This window comes from Scyliorhinus torazame, chromosome 9 (genome assembly GCF_047496885.1).
Source record: "Scyliorhinus torazame isolate Kashiwa2021f chromosome 9, sScyTor2.1, whole genome shotgun sequence".
Taxonomy (NCBI): Eukaryota; Metazoa; Chordata; class Chondrichthyes; order Carcharhiniformes; family Scyliorhinidae; genus Scyliorhinus; species Scyliorhinus torazame.
Window position 1 is genome coordinate 182,466,162 of NC_092715.1, and position 15,131 is coordinate 182,481,292.

A 15,131-nucleotide genomic window follows, 5' to 3' on the forward strand; every position below is an offset into this window, starting at 1 on the left:
ACATCAGATACCATTTCCCTGGCCCTACACTCATCCCTAGAGCATCTCGAAAACAAGGACTCCTACATCAGACTCCTATTTATTGACTACAGCTCCGCCTTCAACACCATTACCCCAGACAAGCTCATATCAAAGCTCGCCAACATTGAGGGCATTTAAAAGTTTATTGGATAAACATATGGATGATAATGGCATAGTGTAGGACAGATGGCTTTTGTTTCGGTGCAACATCGTGGGCCGAAGGGCCTGTACTGCGCTGTATTCTATGTTCTATGTTCTATAAAGCTCCAAAACCTAGGACTTGGCTCCCCACTCTGCAACTCGATTTTCTGACCAACAGACCACAATCAGTAAGAATTAACAACAACAGCTCCTCCACAATAGTCCTCAACACCGGCGCCCCGCAAGGCTGCGTACTTAGCCCCCTACTCTACTCCCTGTACACACACGACTGCGTGGCAAAACGTGGTTCCAACTCCATCTACAAGTTTGCTGACGATACGACCATAGTGGTCCGGATCTCCAATAACGACGAGTCCGAATACAGGAGGAAGATAGAGAATCTAGTGGAGTGGTGTAGCGACAACAATCTCTCCCTCAATGCCAGCAAAACTAAAGAGCTGGTAATTGACTTCAGGAAGCAAAGTACTGTACACACCCCTGTCAGCATCAACGGGGCAGAGGCGGAGATGGTGAGCAGTTTCAAATTCCTAGGGGTGCACATCTCCAAAAATCTGTCCTGGTCCACCCACGTCGACGCTACCACCAAGAAAGCACAACAGTGCCTATACTTCCTCAGGAAACTAAGGAAATTTGGCATGTCCACATTAACTCTTACCAACTTTTACAGCTGCACCATAGAAAGCATCCTATCGGGCTGCATCACAGCCTGTTATGGCAACTGCTCGGCCCAGGACCGCAAGAAACTTCAGAGAGTCGTGAACACTGCCCAGTTCATCACACGAACCTGCCTCCCATCCATTGACTCCATCTACACCTCCCGCTGCCTGGGGAAAGCGGGCAGCATAATTAAAGATCCCTCCCACCTGGCTTACTCACTCTTCCAACTTCTTCCATCGGGCAGGAGATACAGAAGTTTGAGAACACGCACGAACAGACTCAAAAACAGCTTCTTCCCCACTGTCACCAGACTCCTAAATGACCCTCTTATGGACTGACCTCATTAACCTGTATGCTTCATCTGATGCCAGTGCTTATGTAGTTACATTGTATATGTTGTGATGCCCTATTATGTATTTTCTTTTATTCCCTTTTCTTCTCATGTACTTAATGACCTGTTGAGCTGCTCGCAGAAAAATACTTTTCACTGTACCTCGGTACACGTGACAATAAACAAATCCTATCCAATCCAATTTACATGAAAAGTTCCTAATAAATTGTTTTAAATCTTGTACTGGAGAGATTGAATTCACAAAAGAGCAATACTCTAAAGCATGTGTTGGGTATCGGATGCAGCATTTGAGCCACCAAGCCAATGAAAGATAGTTTCATATTCCAGCAACATTTTGTACCCAATGTACTGTGACAATCCTTTTTGTTTAACACAGTAGGATTCATTGCTAAGCGAGGTCACTGGATTCTGCTCTTGTGCTCTTGGAATGTGGGCCTAGTTAGTTTTGTTGAAGTTACTGAAAATGGTGTATCAGTGTGAGATCTAGTGTTATCTCAGTCTGTTATTAAACATATTGAACAAATGTAAATGCGGGAATATCCAGTGCTGATCTCAAGGAGATGCTGTTGGTTACATGCCTGGGTGATGCTACTGTCCAAGCACAATTTGTTTAATGTGCACTATATGTGTTAAGAAATGGTCTCATCAGATTGTTAATAGTTAAAGATTAAAAGAACAATGATGCTGTATTCCGAATTATTTTTAAATTCAAATTATGGGACAATTAAAAATTGGCGCAAATAAAATCTTCCCCTTTAGTATTTTAATCTCTGATCTTTTTTTCTCTTATCTCTATTGTGCAATCTTTTGAACATCTCTCAACTATCTGTTACTCTGCCCGCTTCTCTCCGAGGAATGACAAGTTTTGTGAAGCAAAAACGTAAAATCTCTTTTTTTTTAAAAAATACTTTAAACACAGCACACTGCGGAAATCTACTGCTTCAACCTCAATCTTTGTGCATCTTAACAGTTCTATCTAGAAAGAAACAGAGTTAAAGTTTCAACTCAAATAAGATGCGGAAACTCTGTGTATTCCTCTTCTGCACTTTGTTTTAAGTCAGATTTCCGGCGTTCCCAGTATTTCGCTTTCAGTCTTCTGATTTGTTTCTTCCTCTTTTTGGTTTTATGTGACCTAGCCAAATGAAAAACGAGGCTTGCATTTATAGGAAATTGACCACAAGGCATCTCAAAGCGCTTGACTTTCAATGGAGTGCTTTTGAAGTGTAGTCACTGTTGAAATGTAGGAAATGAGATTAGTGAATCTAAAAACAATGCGTTGAACATATATCCACCTGTAATATGCTAAATATCTTGCATATACTGTGCCCTTCCTGTTTGCGTCATGCTTATTTCCTGTAACACTCAGCAAGTCAATTTATTTCAGTTCAAACTTTTACCATTCACATGAATGCCAACAGAAAACCAACCACTAAGTAAAAATCTATTCAAAAATACAGACAGAATCAAAGGAATGGTCCCCAAGTTTCCTTCTGTATGTTGTCAAAATCAGTAGCAAATGAATGTACATTTTGAAACTGAATAACCTAATTTATTCCTATTAAATTGAATTACAATTTTATATATTTATTTCAAAGGCTCTGCTGCACGACTAATATTTGAAGATTTCATTGTCTTCAAAACTCTTTGAGGAACGAGAAACTTATACAGAATTGAGGGAGTTTCTTTCAGTGGTTTGTGACTAATCTCTCTAAAATGGTGCATTTTTATGGCTGAGTTGGGTTATTGGCCCTAAAGAGACCCACAACATGCTCAAGAGGAAGAACCTTGAGCTTCAGTAATCTATTTTGACCCTCTATTTACTTCTCTTCCTGCCATTTAACAGTTTGAGTTCGATCTCATGGCAGTGGTAATAACCATTTGTATTTGTTGCTGAGTCCGTAGTAGCATGTACAGACAGAGCAGTATAAAATACTCTTTTGTTGTGCTCTCTCTGTATCTAATTACTATAGCCGGAGGTAGGACAGGAGTGGTATACAGGCATCAGTAGCCCCACTCTTTGGTGATGATCAGTCAAGGGAGGGTATGGTCTTGTTGCTACGCATCGTGAAGATCCACTCTTTCCACCAGTGTCCGATATGTCTGCCTTCAGTAGAAGGAAGAGTGGAGTGGGAGCAAGTTCGTATCTGCGTGGCTGATATGGTTTTTTGCTTTGAACTGTATTAAGGACGTCTTTTATTTTGCCGATTGAGAGTGATAATATAATAACATTTGAGTTGTGCTATGAGGTAGCCGTATCACAATTGGAGGACAAGCCATGAAACATTGCTCACCGATTTCCAGCCTCACTCCTATCCCACTGAAACCCCTGTTTACATTTTCACCCCAGAATCAACCACTCTAATGCTTTGCCAAACTCTCACGCTCGACCTTCTAGAAGTGAATAGGTGTGAGAATAAATAATCAACAATATATTTTAGTTCTGCAAAACTTTTGCTAAAGGCAGGACAATTTAGTCTACTTTTCAATAAAAACTATTCAGCTTGCCAATCTGTTATATTATTATAGTATATCAGCTCAATATTTTCCTTTGCTAAATGTTTATGTTGTCCAAGAGATTAGGAAGCTTCTTAATATACTGAACCGTGCCAGAATCCTGATTTGAAACCAATTCCCAGTCAGCACACAGTTGCCTGCAATGTTTGCTGTCAATCAGAGTACTTGGTTTGCATATTAGCTGTTCTTGTTTTTTGGACAGATTTTATGTCCCCAATTTCTCCTCAAAGTGCGAGCTTGCGTTAGGCTGTTAATCTCCCCCTTTACCCTTTTTCATCTGTGAACCAAAACGGTGAAATTCAGCCACTGAGACTGGATATCTTTGGCAATTTAATTTTTAAAAGCATTAGGAGTGAATGTTAGTATCAGCTCCCATAGCCTTCAAGCAGTAGGTTTTTTAGTGCTCTGATTTGCTAATAACCCCCCATTTTACATAAATTAATTTTGAGTTGGCACCAAAAGTAAGGGTGAGAACTAATTTCCAATATACATCAGAAAGGACAGGGCATAGGAATGTTGTGAGATAGTATATGGACAGCAGAGTTTTGGATATGCTCAAGTTTATGGAGGATGGGTAACCAGCCAGAAGCAAAGAGCCCATCACTATAACGTAGTAGTTGGAATGTCGTGGCAGGGAGCTTAGCTGCCAGCCGGAGAGCTGGCGAGAACCACATCTGGCCTCTTTCTGGGAAGGCCCTCTGCATCTTGTTCCCCTCAGGCACTTGACAAGCCATTGGTGGGCCTTGCCCTAAGATCAAGGACTCCAGGGGCAGAGGTCCTGCCCACTGAGAGCTGCTGGCCAATCAGAGAGCAGCAGTTGTATTAAGCGGCGGCGCTACCAGGGAGACGATTGCGGTTGCCAATATGACACCCACCTGAGGCATCAGATTTTTTTTAAAGTCCATTACTGCGGATGCTAGAAACTGAAATAAAAACAGAAAATACAGGACAATCTCAGAAGGTTTGACAGCGTCTGTGGAGGGAGAACGGTGTTGACGTGTTGAGTCTGGATGACTTTGTCAAAGCTAGAGAGAACTGGAAATGGAGTCAGATTTATACTGTAGTGGGGGGACGTGGAGCAGTGGGGCTGGATAGGGGGCCAGTGATAGGCAGATTGGCAAAGATGTCGAGGACAGAAGACAAAAGGAATGTAAATGTTGGCCCAAGTGGAGTGGGGGGTGAGGGGGAACAATGGTGAGGAAAAAACAGATCAAATGAAATGAAAATTGCTTATTGTCACAAGTAGGCTTCAAATGAAGTTACTGTGAAAAGCCCCTAGTCGCCACATTCCAGCGCCTGTTCGGGGAGGCTGTTACGGGAATTGAACCGTGCTGCTGGCCTGCCTTGGTCTGCTTTCAAAGCCAGCGATTTAGCCCTGTGCTAAACAGCCCGCAACAGCTAAATGAAGAAATTGAAATAAATTGACAGAAATAAAAATGAGGTGAAGGTAGAGGAGAGAGTTCACAGTCTGAAGTTGAACTCCGTGTTCAGTCCGGAAGGCTGTAATGTGCCTAATCAGAAGGTGAAGTGCTGTTCCTCCAGTTTGCGTTGGGCTTTACTGGAAAATTGCAGCAGGCCAAAGACAGTAATGTGGACGTGAGAGCAGGACAGTGAGTTGAAATGGCAAGCGACAGTAAGGTCTGGGTCCTGCTTGCGGACAGACCGGAGGAGTTCTGCAAAGCGATCACCCAGTCTGCGTTTCGTCAGATATCAGATTGTTGCTGCATCGCAGGCCATAGATGGGTGATGGCAGAATGGGAAATCACGAAGAAGGGTGTCGGCAGCAAGAGAGGGGTTTAGCTTTCAACAGGATCCCTCCTTCCCAATGCCAGGACTCTCAATCAGGCACTGTACCTTTGAATGAAGGACCCCTCCCCCAGGAGTCTGTAAGCAACATTGCACAGGTTTGCTTGTTGTGCTCCCCACATGGTGAGCCGTCCACTCATCACTAGGCTAATACCAACGGTGGTGGGATGAGACCCTTAAGTGAGCATTAATTGGCCAGTTAAGGGCCTCCATTGGTGACAAGAATGGTAAAATTGTCTAGGGGCTTTCCTGCTGCAGGTTTAATCAGGATGGATGTGTGAAGGGGATAGGGTCTGCAACCCCTCCATCCTCCTGGCTAATTAAATGCCACCAAACTCTCCACGGGCAAGGTACAACATTCCACCGAGTCACTAATGCATCAAATGGCATTTTGTTTGAATAAAGTGTTGGATTCTGAATAGTGTTTATTTGTTTCCTCGTATGTTAACCCCGAGCTTTTTCTGCTTACATTCAGCCTTCATTTTATGACCCTGTGGTGCCTGTGGACTTTGAAGAGTTCCTGATGTCGCAGTTCAACATTATAGATCCCGATCTGCAGCAAGACCTGGGTGACTTCCCCGATGATGACCTAGAGATTACTTTTGTTCCAAGAGAATGCAGGACCCTGCTGCCTTCAGTTCCTGAAGAAGGGTAATCCATCCACGTACCTGTTTAATCAAATGTTAATAAATATGGGTGAGATTTTCTGGCCCTTCCTGCCAGCGTGATCTTCGGGTCCCGCTGAAGTTGACCCCTGCCAGGGGTCGTGGCGGCAGGACAGGTGAGCCATGCAAAGTTCCGTTGATTTTGGCAGGACCAGAAAATCCCACCAGTGACCAATGATGGGCAATCACTGCTGTGGGGAAGAAAGAATTCCGGCCTATGTTGATACACTGGGAAACATAAAATACCAAAACAGCAGTATTTTATGGGCTTCTTGATGTATAAATGCTGTCAATGGTATTAGAAATCCTAAAACTTGGAAAGGATGCAGAGACAGTTACTTCAATGGTACTAGGAAAGGGGAACTTCGGTTACATTGAAAGACTTGAAAAGCTGGATTTCTCTCCCTGGAGCCGAGAAGGAATATTTCGATCAGAGTAATTAAGGAGGAAATGGGTAACCAGAGAACACATATATTAAAGAACCAGAAGGGGATGAGGAGTTTTCTTTTATGCAGAAAATTGTGATGATCTGGAATGCGCTGCCTTAAAGGGTGGCCGCAGCAGATTCAGTAGCAACATTCAAAGGGAAATGGTTCCTTCACTGATTGAGATGTCTTGATTTATACTGAGGCAATAATCAGCATGGTCATAATATAGATATATACAAATGCACAAACGTGTCAATGTTTATGTCTTTGAAGGCTTTAAATGGGAAGATGACAAGTTAGGAGCATTTTTCTTCATGTTGGGTTCCTCTGTGTTACATGCCAACTGGGACTGCTTCCACCCCATTACCAGTGCTGCCCTTAGTATGACAACACCAAGACACCAAGATTACATCAGCACAGAATAGTGTATCTTGTTAAAGGAAGAGCATGAAGCTAGAACAGCTAAGCAGCCATTCTACAAAAGGCAGGCATCTGAGTTAACATCCAAATGTTTGTTCAAATATTAGAACTAAATAAAGGAGGCATTATATGAGCATGGGGAAAAAGCCAGCAGGATGCTCGTGCACCAGCTGAGGAAGCAGCAGGCGGCGAGAGAGATTAGAAAAGTGAGGGATACAGGAGGGGAAGGTGGTTTTGGATCCGACGGGGGGGTAAATGATGTGTTTCGGGAGTTTTATAGTAAATTGTATAAATCGGAACCCCCAGCTGGGGAGGAGGGTATGAAGCAATTTCTGGAGGCGCTGGAGTTCCCGAAGATAGATGAGGAGATGGTGGAGGGTTTCTGAGCCCCAATTGGTTCCCCCCCCCCCTCTCTCTCTCTCTCTCTCTCTCTCTCTTCCCCCACCCCCCCCCCCCTCACAGGCATTGATTTCCATTATTTTGCCGTGGGATAAGGATCTGTGGCTCGTATAGGCCAATCTCCCTGTTAAATCTAGATGCAAAATTGCTGGCAAAGATCGTGGCCACACGCATAGAGGATTGCGTTCCGGGAGTAATAGGGGAGGACCAGATGGAATTTTTTTTATTTTTTAAAATTGTTTTTATTCAAAAATTTTCAATACTTTTTACGAACCACTACGAAAGAAAATATAATGCAAAGAGAACAAAACAATATGCCAACAAAAACAACTTAACCCTCGAACAAATTAACAATTTAACAAACAAAACAAAACAAGGTGGCGCATTTGCCCCTTACAAATAAAGTGAAATCAACCCCCCCCCGCCCCCCTCTGGATTGCTGCTGCTGCTGACCTCCATCTAACGTTCCGCGAGAAAGTCAAGGAACGGTTGCCACTGCCTGGAGAACTCCTGCAAGGACCCTCACAAGGCAAACTTCATCTTCTCCAACCTGAGAAACACCGCCATGTCACTGACCCAAGCCTCTACGCTTGAGGGCTTCGCGTCCCTCCACATTAACAAGAGCTTTCTCCGGGCTACCAAGGAGGCAAAGGATAGAACTCCGGCCTCTTTCGACTCCTGCACTCCCGGATCATCCGATACCCCAAATATCGCTATCCCCCAGCTCGGTTTTACCCGAGTGTCCAAGACCTTGCAGATAGCCTTTGCAAAGCCTTTCCCAAATTCCGTCAGTGCCGGGCATGTCCAAAACATATGGGCATGGTTCGCTGGGCTCCCTGAACATCTCACACACCTGTCCTCTACCCCAAAGAACTTACTCATTCTCACCCCTGTCATATGCGCCCGGTGCACCACTTTAAACTGAATCAGGCTCAGCCTGGCACAAGATGAGGAGGAATTGACCCTGCCCAGGGTGTCAGCCCACAGGCCCTCATTGAGCTCCTCCTCCCACTTGCCCTTCAGCTCTTCCACCGAGGCCTTCTCCGCCTCCTGCAGCTCCTGGTATATGTCCGATACTTTGCCGTCCCCCACCCACACGCCCGAGACCACCCTGTCCTGTATCCTCCGGGCAAGTAGCAGCAGGAATTCCCCCACCTGCTTTTTCACAAACGCCCGAAACTGCATGTACCTAAAAGTGTTTCCCGGGGGCAACCCAAATTTCTCCTTTAGTGCCCTCAGACTGGCAAAAGTCCCATCGAATGGCAAAAGTCCCATCGATAAACAAGTCCCTCATCCTTTTGATTCCCGCCCTGTGCCAGCTTAGGAACCCGCCGTCCATCCTATCTGGAATGAACCTGGGGTTGTTCCATATCGGGGTCCAGACTGAGGCCCCTACCTCCCCCCTATGCCGTCTCCACTGCCCCCAAATCCTCAGTGTCGCCGCCACCACCGGGCTCGTGGTACAGATTTGTTAAGGGACGACACCTGACATCCAACATTAGGCGGCTCCTCAATGTAATAATGATGCCTGCGGAGGGGTGCAAGGTCGAGGTGGTGATGGCCATGGATGCAGAAAAGGCCTTTGATCGGGTGGAGTGGAAGTACTTGTGGGTTGTTCTGAGAAGGTTTGGGTTTGGGCAGGGATTTGTGGAGTGGGTCCGGTTGCGATATCAGGCACTGATGGTGAATGTGAGGACAAACCAGGTTCGATCAGAGTATTTTAGTCTGTGTCGGGGGACGAGGCAGGGGTGTCCACTCTCTCCACTACTGTTTGCCCTGGCCATAGAACCTTTAGCAATGGCGCTGAGAGCATCGAACATTTGGCGGGGGACAGTGAGAGGGCGGGGGTAGAACATAGGGTCTTGCTCTATGCGGACTATTTGCTCCTTTATATAACAGACCCGTTGGGGAGAATTGTAGGAATTATCGGTTTACTGGAGGAATTTTGTCGGTTCTCAGGTTACAAACTGAATATGGGCAAGAGTGAGGTTTTTGCGATCCATGCAAGGGGGCAGGAGAGGAGACTGAGGGAGATGCCGTTTAAAGTGGTGGGAGGGAGTTTTAGGTACCTGGGGATTCAAGTGGCAAGAGACTGGGGTCAGCTTCATAAACTAAATTTGGGCAGGTTGATTGAGCAAATGAAAAGGGGATTTCATCCAGGGGCTGCCACCAGCGGGGAGGTACAGACTGTGAAAATGACAGTCCTCCCGAGATTGCTGTTCGTGTTTCCGTGTCTTCCAATCTTTATCCACAAGGCATTTTTTAGATGAAGAATGCGGCGATCTCTTGTTTTATATGGGCCGGGAAAGCCCCGAGGGTGAAGAAGGTCCTTTTGAACAGGGATGCGGGGAGGGGGACTTGGCGATTCCGAACTTTATTAATTACTACTGGGCGGCGAATATATCGATGGTCAGGAAATGGGTAGTGGGTGAGGGGTCGGTGTGGGAGCGAGTGGAGGCGGCATCTTGCAAGGGCACGAGTCTGAAAGCTTGTTAACTGCACCTCTGCCGTTCTCGCCGGCTCGGTACTCCACAAGCCCAGTGGTAGTGGCAGCCCTGAGAGTGTGGGGGCAATGGAGGCAGCACATGAGACCGGAGGGGGCGTTGGTGTGATCTGTGACAATCACCGGTTTGCTCCGAGGGGGCTCAATGCGGCTTCAGGAGGGCAGCGATTGAGTGATTTGGGGATCTCTTCATTGAGGAGAGTTTCCTGAGCTTGGAGGAACTAGAGGAGGAGTTTGAGTTGCCGGGTGGGAACGGGTTCCGGTACCTGCAGGTACGGGATTTTGTTTGGAGGCAGATCCCGAGCTTCCCGGGCCTCCCACTAAGGGGACTACAGGATAAGGTCATGTCAAAAACAGGAGTTGGGGAGGGGAGGGTCTCAGAAATATACAAGGAACTGATGCAGTGAGAAGGGGTTCAAATGGGGGAGGTGAAGAGAATGTGGGAGGAAGAGCTGGGAGGGGAATTGGAAGTTGGGTTATGGGAGAAGGCCCTGAGGAGAGTTAATTCCTCCTCGTCGTGTGCCAGGCTTAGCCTGATCCAATTCAAGATGGTCCACAGGGCTCATAATGACTGTGGCCCGGATGAGTAGGTTCTTTGAAGGGGTGGAGGACAGGTGTGGGGAATCATGTACATATGTTTTGGGTGTGACCGAGGCTGAGAGGATTCTGGCAGGGATTTTCAGGCAGGGATTTTCAGATGTCGTGTCAGAGGTCCTGGAAGGGAGGGTGACTCCGAGTCCAGAGGTGGCAATATTTGGAGTGTTGGAAGATCCGGGAGCCCCCCCCGGGGGGGGGGGGGGGGGATTGACTGTCAACAGCGGTGGGAGGGGGGAATTGACTGTCAGCAGGGGGATGGTGGGGGAATTAGAGGGGGGGCGGGGTAGGGGAGGCATGGAAGTGACGACGAAGGACAGGGAATCTAATGTCTGGGTAGTTAGGGTTTAGGGCTGGTGGGAGTCGGGTGTGTTATTGCGGGGGTTTTGCATGAGTTGGATCTCTCTGTTTAGAATATTAAAAATGTTAAAACTAAATGCCTCCATAAAATATTTTCTAAAAAAAATATTAGAACTAGCTTGACCATAGATTTCCTTTTTAAAAATTTCATGGGATGTGGGCGTCTGTCAATTGTTGTCCATCCCTACTTGCTCTTAAACGGAGTATCCAAAACTAGAACTCCTACCCCAAACTGATATACGGCTCTACCAATGGCTCATTTGATAAGAATGTAAGTGGCCTAGAAGTTCTTGGAATTATTCAGCGTAACTATGGTGTAAGATTGACACAATGCTACTTTTTCTGAGGAATTTCCCAAGCATCTGGATTTATTTCAGAGGGCAGTTAAGAATCAACTACATTACTGTGGATCTGTAGTCACATGTAAGCCAGATAAGGACAGCAGATTTCTTTCCCTCAAGCATATTAGTGAACCGGATGAATTACGAGACTTGATGAGGGTTTTGAGACATCATTATTGGGTCTAGATTTCCATGGGTAGTGTCTTTGGCCCAACAATCTTCAGCTGCTTCGCCAATGACCTTCCTTCCAACATGAGGTCAAATGTGGGGATGTTCACTGATGACTGCACCATGATCGGTACCATTCGCGACTCCACTGACACTGAAGCAGTCCACGTGCAAATGGAGCAAAACCTGGACAATATCCAAGCTTGGATTGACAAGTGGCAAGTAACATTCGTCCTACACGCGTGCCAGGCAATGACCATCTCCAATAAGAGAGAATCAAACCATTTCCTTCTTGACATTCAAAGGCATTACCATCACTGAATACCCCACAATCAACATTCTGGGTATTACCATTGAACAGAAACTCAAATGGACCAGCCATTTAAATAATGTGACTATATAAGAGCAGGTCAGAGGCTGGTAGTTCTGCAACAAGGAATGTCTCCTCGAAGCTTGTCAACTGGACTAACCATATACATACTGGGCGGGATTCTCCGAAATGGAGGCAGAGTGTCCGCGCTGTCGTGAATGCCGTCACGTTTCACGACGGTGCAAAACGGGCACGGCACTACCAATTCTGGCCCCCACAGGGAGCCAGCACGGCGTTGGAGCAGTTCACGCCGCTCCAGCCTCCCTTCCCGGGGCCAACTGGGTGCTGCGCCAACCCGTGCATGCGCAGTGGCGCTGCGCCAACCCACGCATGCGCGGGGGACTTCCTCAACGTGCCGGCCTGACGCAACATGGCACGGGGGCACGGGGGCACGGGGACCCCATCAGAGGCACTCCCCCCCCCCCCCCCCCCCGGGTGAAGGAGCCCCTCCACAGGCCACCCCCCGACCCAACCCTGCGCGCAGAGTTCCCGCTGGCTGCGAGCATGTGTGGACAGCGCCGGCGGGACTCTACCGTTTCCGGGCGGCCGCCCGGCCCATCAAGGCCGGAGAATCGCGGCCCGGCCGCGGACTGAGGCCCGCGACCGTCGCCTTGCCAAACGCGCCGGCGCAAATGCCGCCGATTCTGCGCTCCTCGGCGCGGTTGCGCCGATTCTTCAGCCTGACGCAGGGCTTGGAGAATCACGTCCATTGTGTCTATAAGAACAGGTCAGCCGCTAGGAATCCTGTCACGAGTAACTTACCATTTGACTCCCTAAAGCCTATTCACCACCTACAAGGCACAAGTCAGGAGTGTGATGGAATACTCCCCATTTTCCTGGATGGGTGCAGCACCAACAGCACTCAAAAAGCTCAACACCATGCAGGACAAAGCAGCCCGTTTGATATTCTTTCACAAACATTCAATCCCTTCTCTACCGACGCACAGTAACAGCAGTGTGTACCATCTGAAATGAAATGAAATGAAAATCGCTTATTGTCACAAGTAGGCTTCAAATGAAGTTACTGTGAAAAGCCCCTAGTCGCTACATTCCGGCGCCTGTTCGGGGAGTCTGATACGGGAATTGAAACGTGCTGCTGGCCTGCCTTGGTCTGCTTTAAAAGCCAGCTATTTAGCCCTGTGCTAAACCAGCCCCGAAGATCTCTACAAGATCTTATGCAGGAACACTAAGACTTCTAAGGCAGCACCTTCCAAACCCACGAGCACTACCATTTATATAGAACCATAGAAAGGTTACAGCACAGAAGGAGGTCGTTCGGCCCATCTTGTCCATGCCAGCCTGAGGGCACTCAGGTGCCCTTTCTAATCCCACCTTCCTGCACCCGTTCATAGTCTTGTAGCTTACAGCACTTAAGGTGCAGATCCAGGCACTTTTTAAAAAGATTTTAGGGTCTCTGCCTCCACCAACAACTCCGACAACAAATTCCCGACTTCCACTACCTCTGTGTAAAAACGAAAAAGTTCTTCCTGATGTCCCCTCTATACCCTCTTCCATTTATCTTGAATCTATGTCCCCTGGTTCTAGAATTCTCCACCAAAGGAAATAATTTTATCCTGCCCACTCCATCTCTTTGGCTCTGAATTTTGTAAACCTAAATCATGTCACCCCTCGACCTTCTTTGTTCCAAGGAAAATAACCCCAACCAATCCATATCACCTCATAGCTACACCATTCTAGCTCTGGCACCCTTTTTGTAACCTCTTCTGCACTCTCTCTCCAGACCAATTATGTCCTTCCTGTAGTGTGCTGACCAGAACTTCAAATAATACAGTTGGGCAGCACGGTAGCATTGTGGATAGCACAATTGCTTCACAGCTCCAGGGTCCCAGGTTCGATTCCCGGCTTGGGTCACTGTCTGTGCGGAGTCTGCACATTCTCCCCGTGTGTGCGTGGGTTTCCTCCGGGTGCTCCGGTTTCCTCCCACAGTCCAAAGATGTGTGGGTTAGGTGGATTGGCAATGTTAAATTGCCCATAGTGTCCAAAATTGCCCTTAGTGTTGAGTGGGGTTACTGGGTTATGGGGATGGGGTGGAGGTGTGGACCTAGGGTAGGGTGCTCTTTCTAAGAGCCGGTGCAGACTCGATGGGCTGAATGGCCTCCTTCTGCACTGTAAATTCTATGAAAAGTTGTGGCCTCACCTGCATTTTGTACAATTCCAACATTATTATATCCTTACTTTTATTCTATACCTTTTCCAATGTCTAGTGAGGATTGCCTTCAGTAGCCTCGGAAACAATCCATCTGGCTCTGGCGTCTTATCAACGTTCAAGGATTCCAACCCTTCCGAGTAGTTCCTCTCTTTATTAATAAATACTTTAAAAAATACACTGCTGTACCACACCTGTAGAGTGGGCCGTGTGCTCCCCATACCACAATCTATTAAAAGTTGTGGATCAGGTAAACCCCATGATACACTTTGGGGTTCTCTAAACCCTGGCCCATAACAAATTTATTTTTCTGTTTGATCTTCCCCTGTTTTTCTCTAGACAACCAGTGGGGTCTAGATTTGGCAGTGCCACTCTTATTTTTTGGAGGGGTCATGTCTACTTTGTACATTTTGTCTAGTTTGTACATTTACATGTATATCAACGTTCCTTCACTGTCGCTGCGTCAAATTCTTGGAACTCCCTCCCTAATAGCATATGGGATACAACGGTACAAAGAGGCAGGTCATGACTACCTTTTTGAGGGCAATTGGGGATGGGCAATAAATGCTGGCCTAACCAGCAAAGCGCACACCCCAAACCCAAAATTATATGTAGCTCTCCCAATGGCTCAGATGGTAAGCAGGTAAGTGGCCCAGACTTTCTTGGAATGATTCAGCATAATTATGGTCTAAAAGATAACAGTGCTACTTTTTCTGAGGAATTTCACAGGAATTTACACTGGATTTATGCTAAATATTGGTCCAGGCAAGTTACCTTGATTGTTTTTCCTGTTTCTCCAGTTTCTGAGATTTTTTTGAAAATTCATTTACGGGATTTGGGCATTATTGGTTGGGCCAGCATGGATTGCCAACGGCCGTTGTCCTTCAGAAGGTGGTGGTGAGTTGCCTTCTTGAACCGCTGCAGTCCCTGAGGTGAAGGTACACACACTATGCTGTTAGGGAGGGAGTTCCAGGATGTTGCCCCAGCGACAGTGAAGGAACAGCGATATATTTCCAAGTCAGGGTGGTGAGTGACTTGGAGGGGAACCTCCAGGGGGTGGGGTTCCCAGGTATCTGCTGCTCTTGGCCTTCCAGATGGTAGTGATCGTGGGTTTGGAAGGTGCTGTTTAAGGAACCGTGGCAAGTTACGGCAGTGCATCTTATAGATGGTGCACACGGCTGCCACACTGTTCGTCGGTGTTGGA

At 46.9% G+C, this 15,131-nt stretch overlaps 1 protein-coding gene across 5 annotated transcripts in view; it reads left to right on the plus strand.

Moving 5' to 3' along the window:
* dock8 (dedicator of cytokinesis 8) overlaps window positions 1-15,131 on the plus strand; it is a 451,209-nt gene that overhangs the window by 158,478 nt on the left and 277,600 nt on the right. For all 5 annotated transcript variants that reach the window (XM_072516863.1, XM_072516865.1, XM_072516864.1 and 2 more), the window contains exon 3: window positions 5,988-6,163. In XM_072516863.1, coding sequence (XP_072372964.1) covers window positions 5,988-6,163 — 176 coding nt within the window. The remainder of the gene's footprint in view (window positions 1-5,987; window positions 6,164-15,131) is intronic.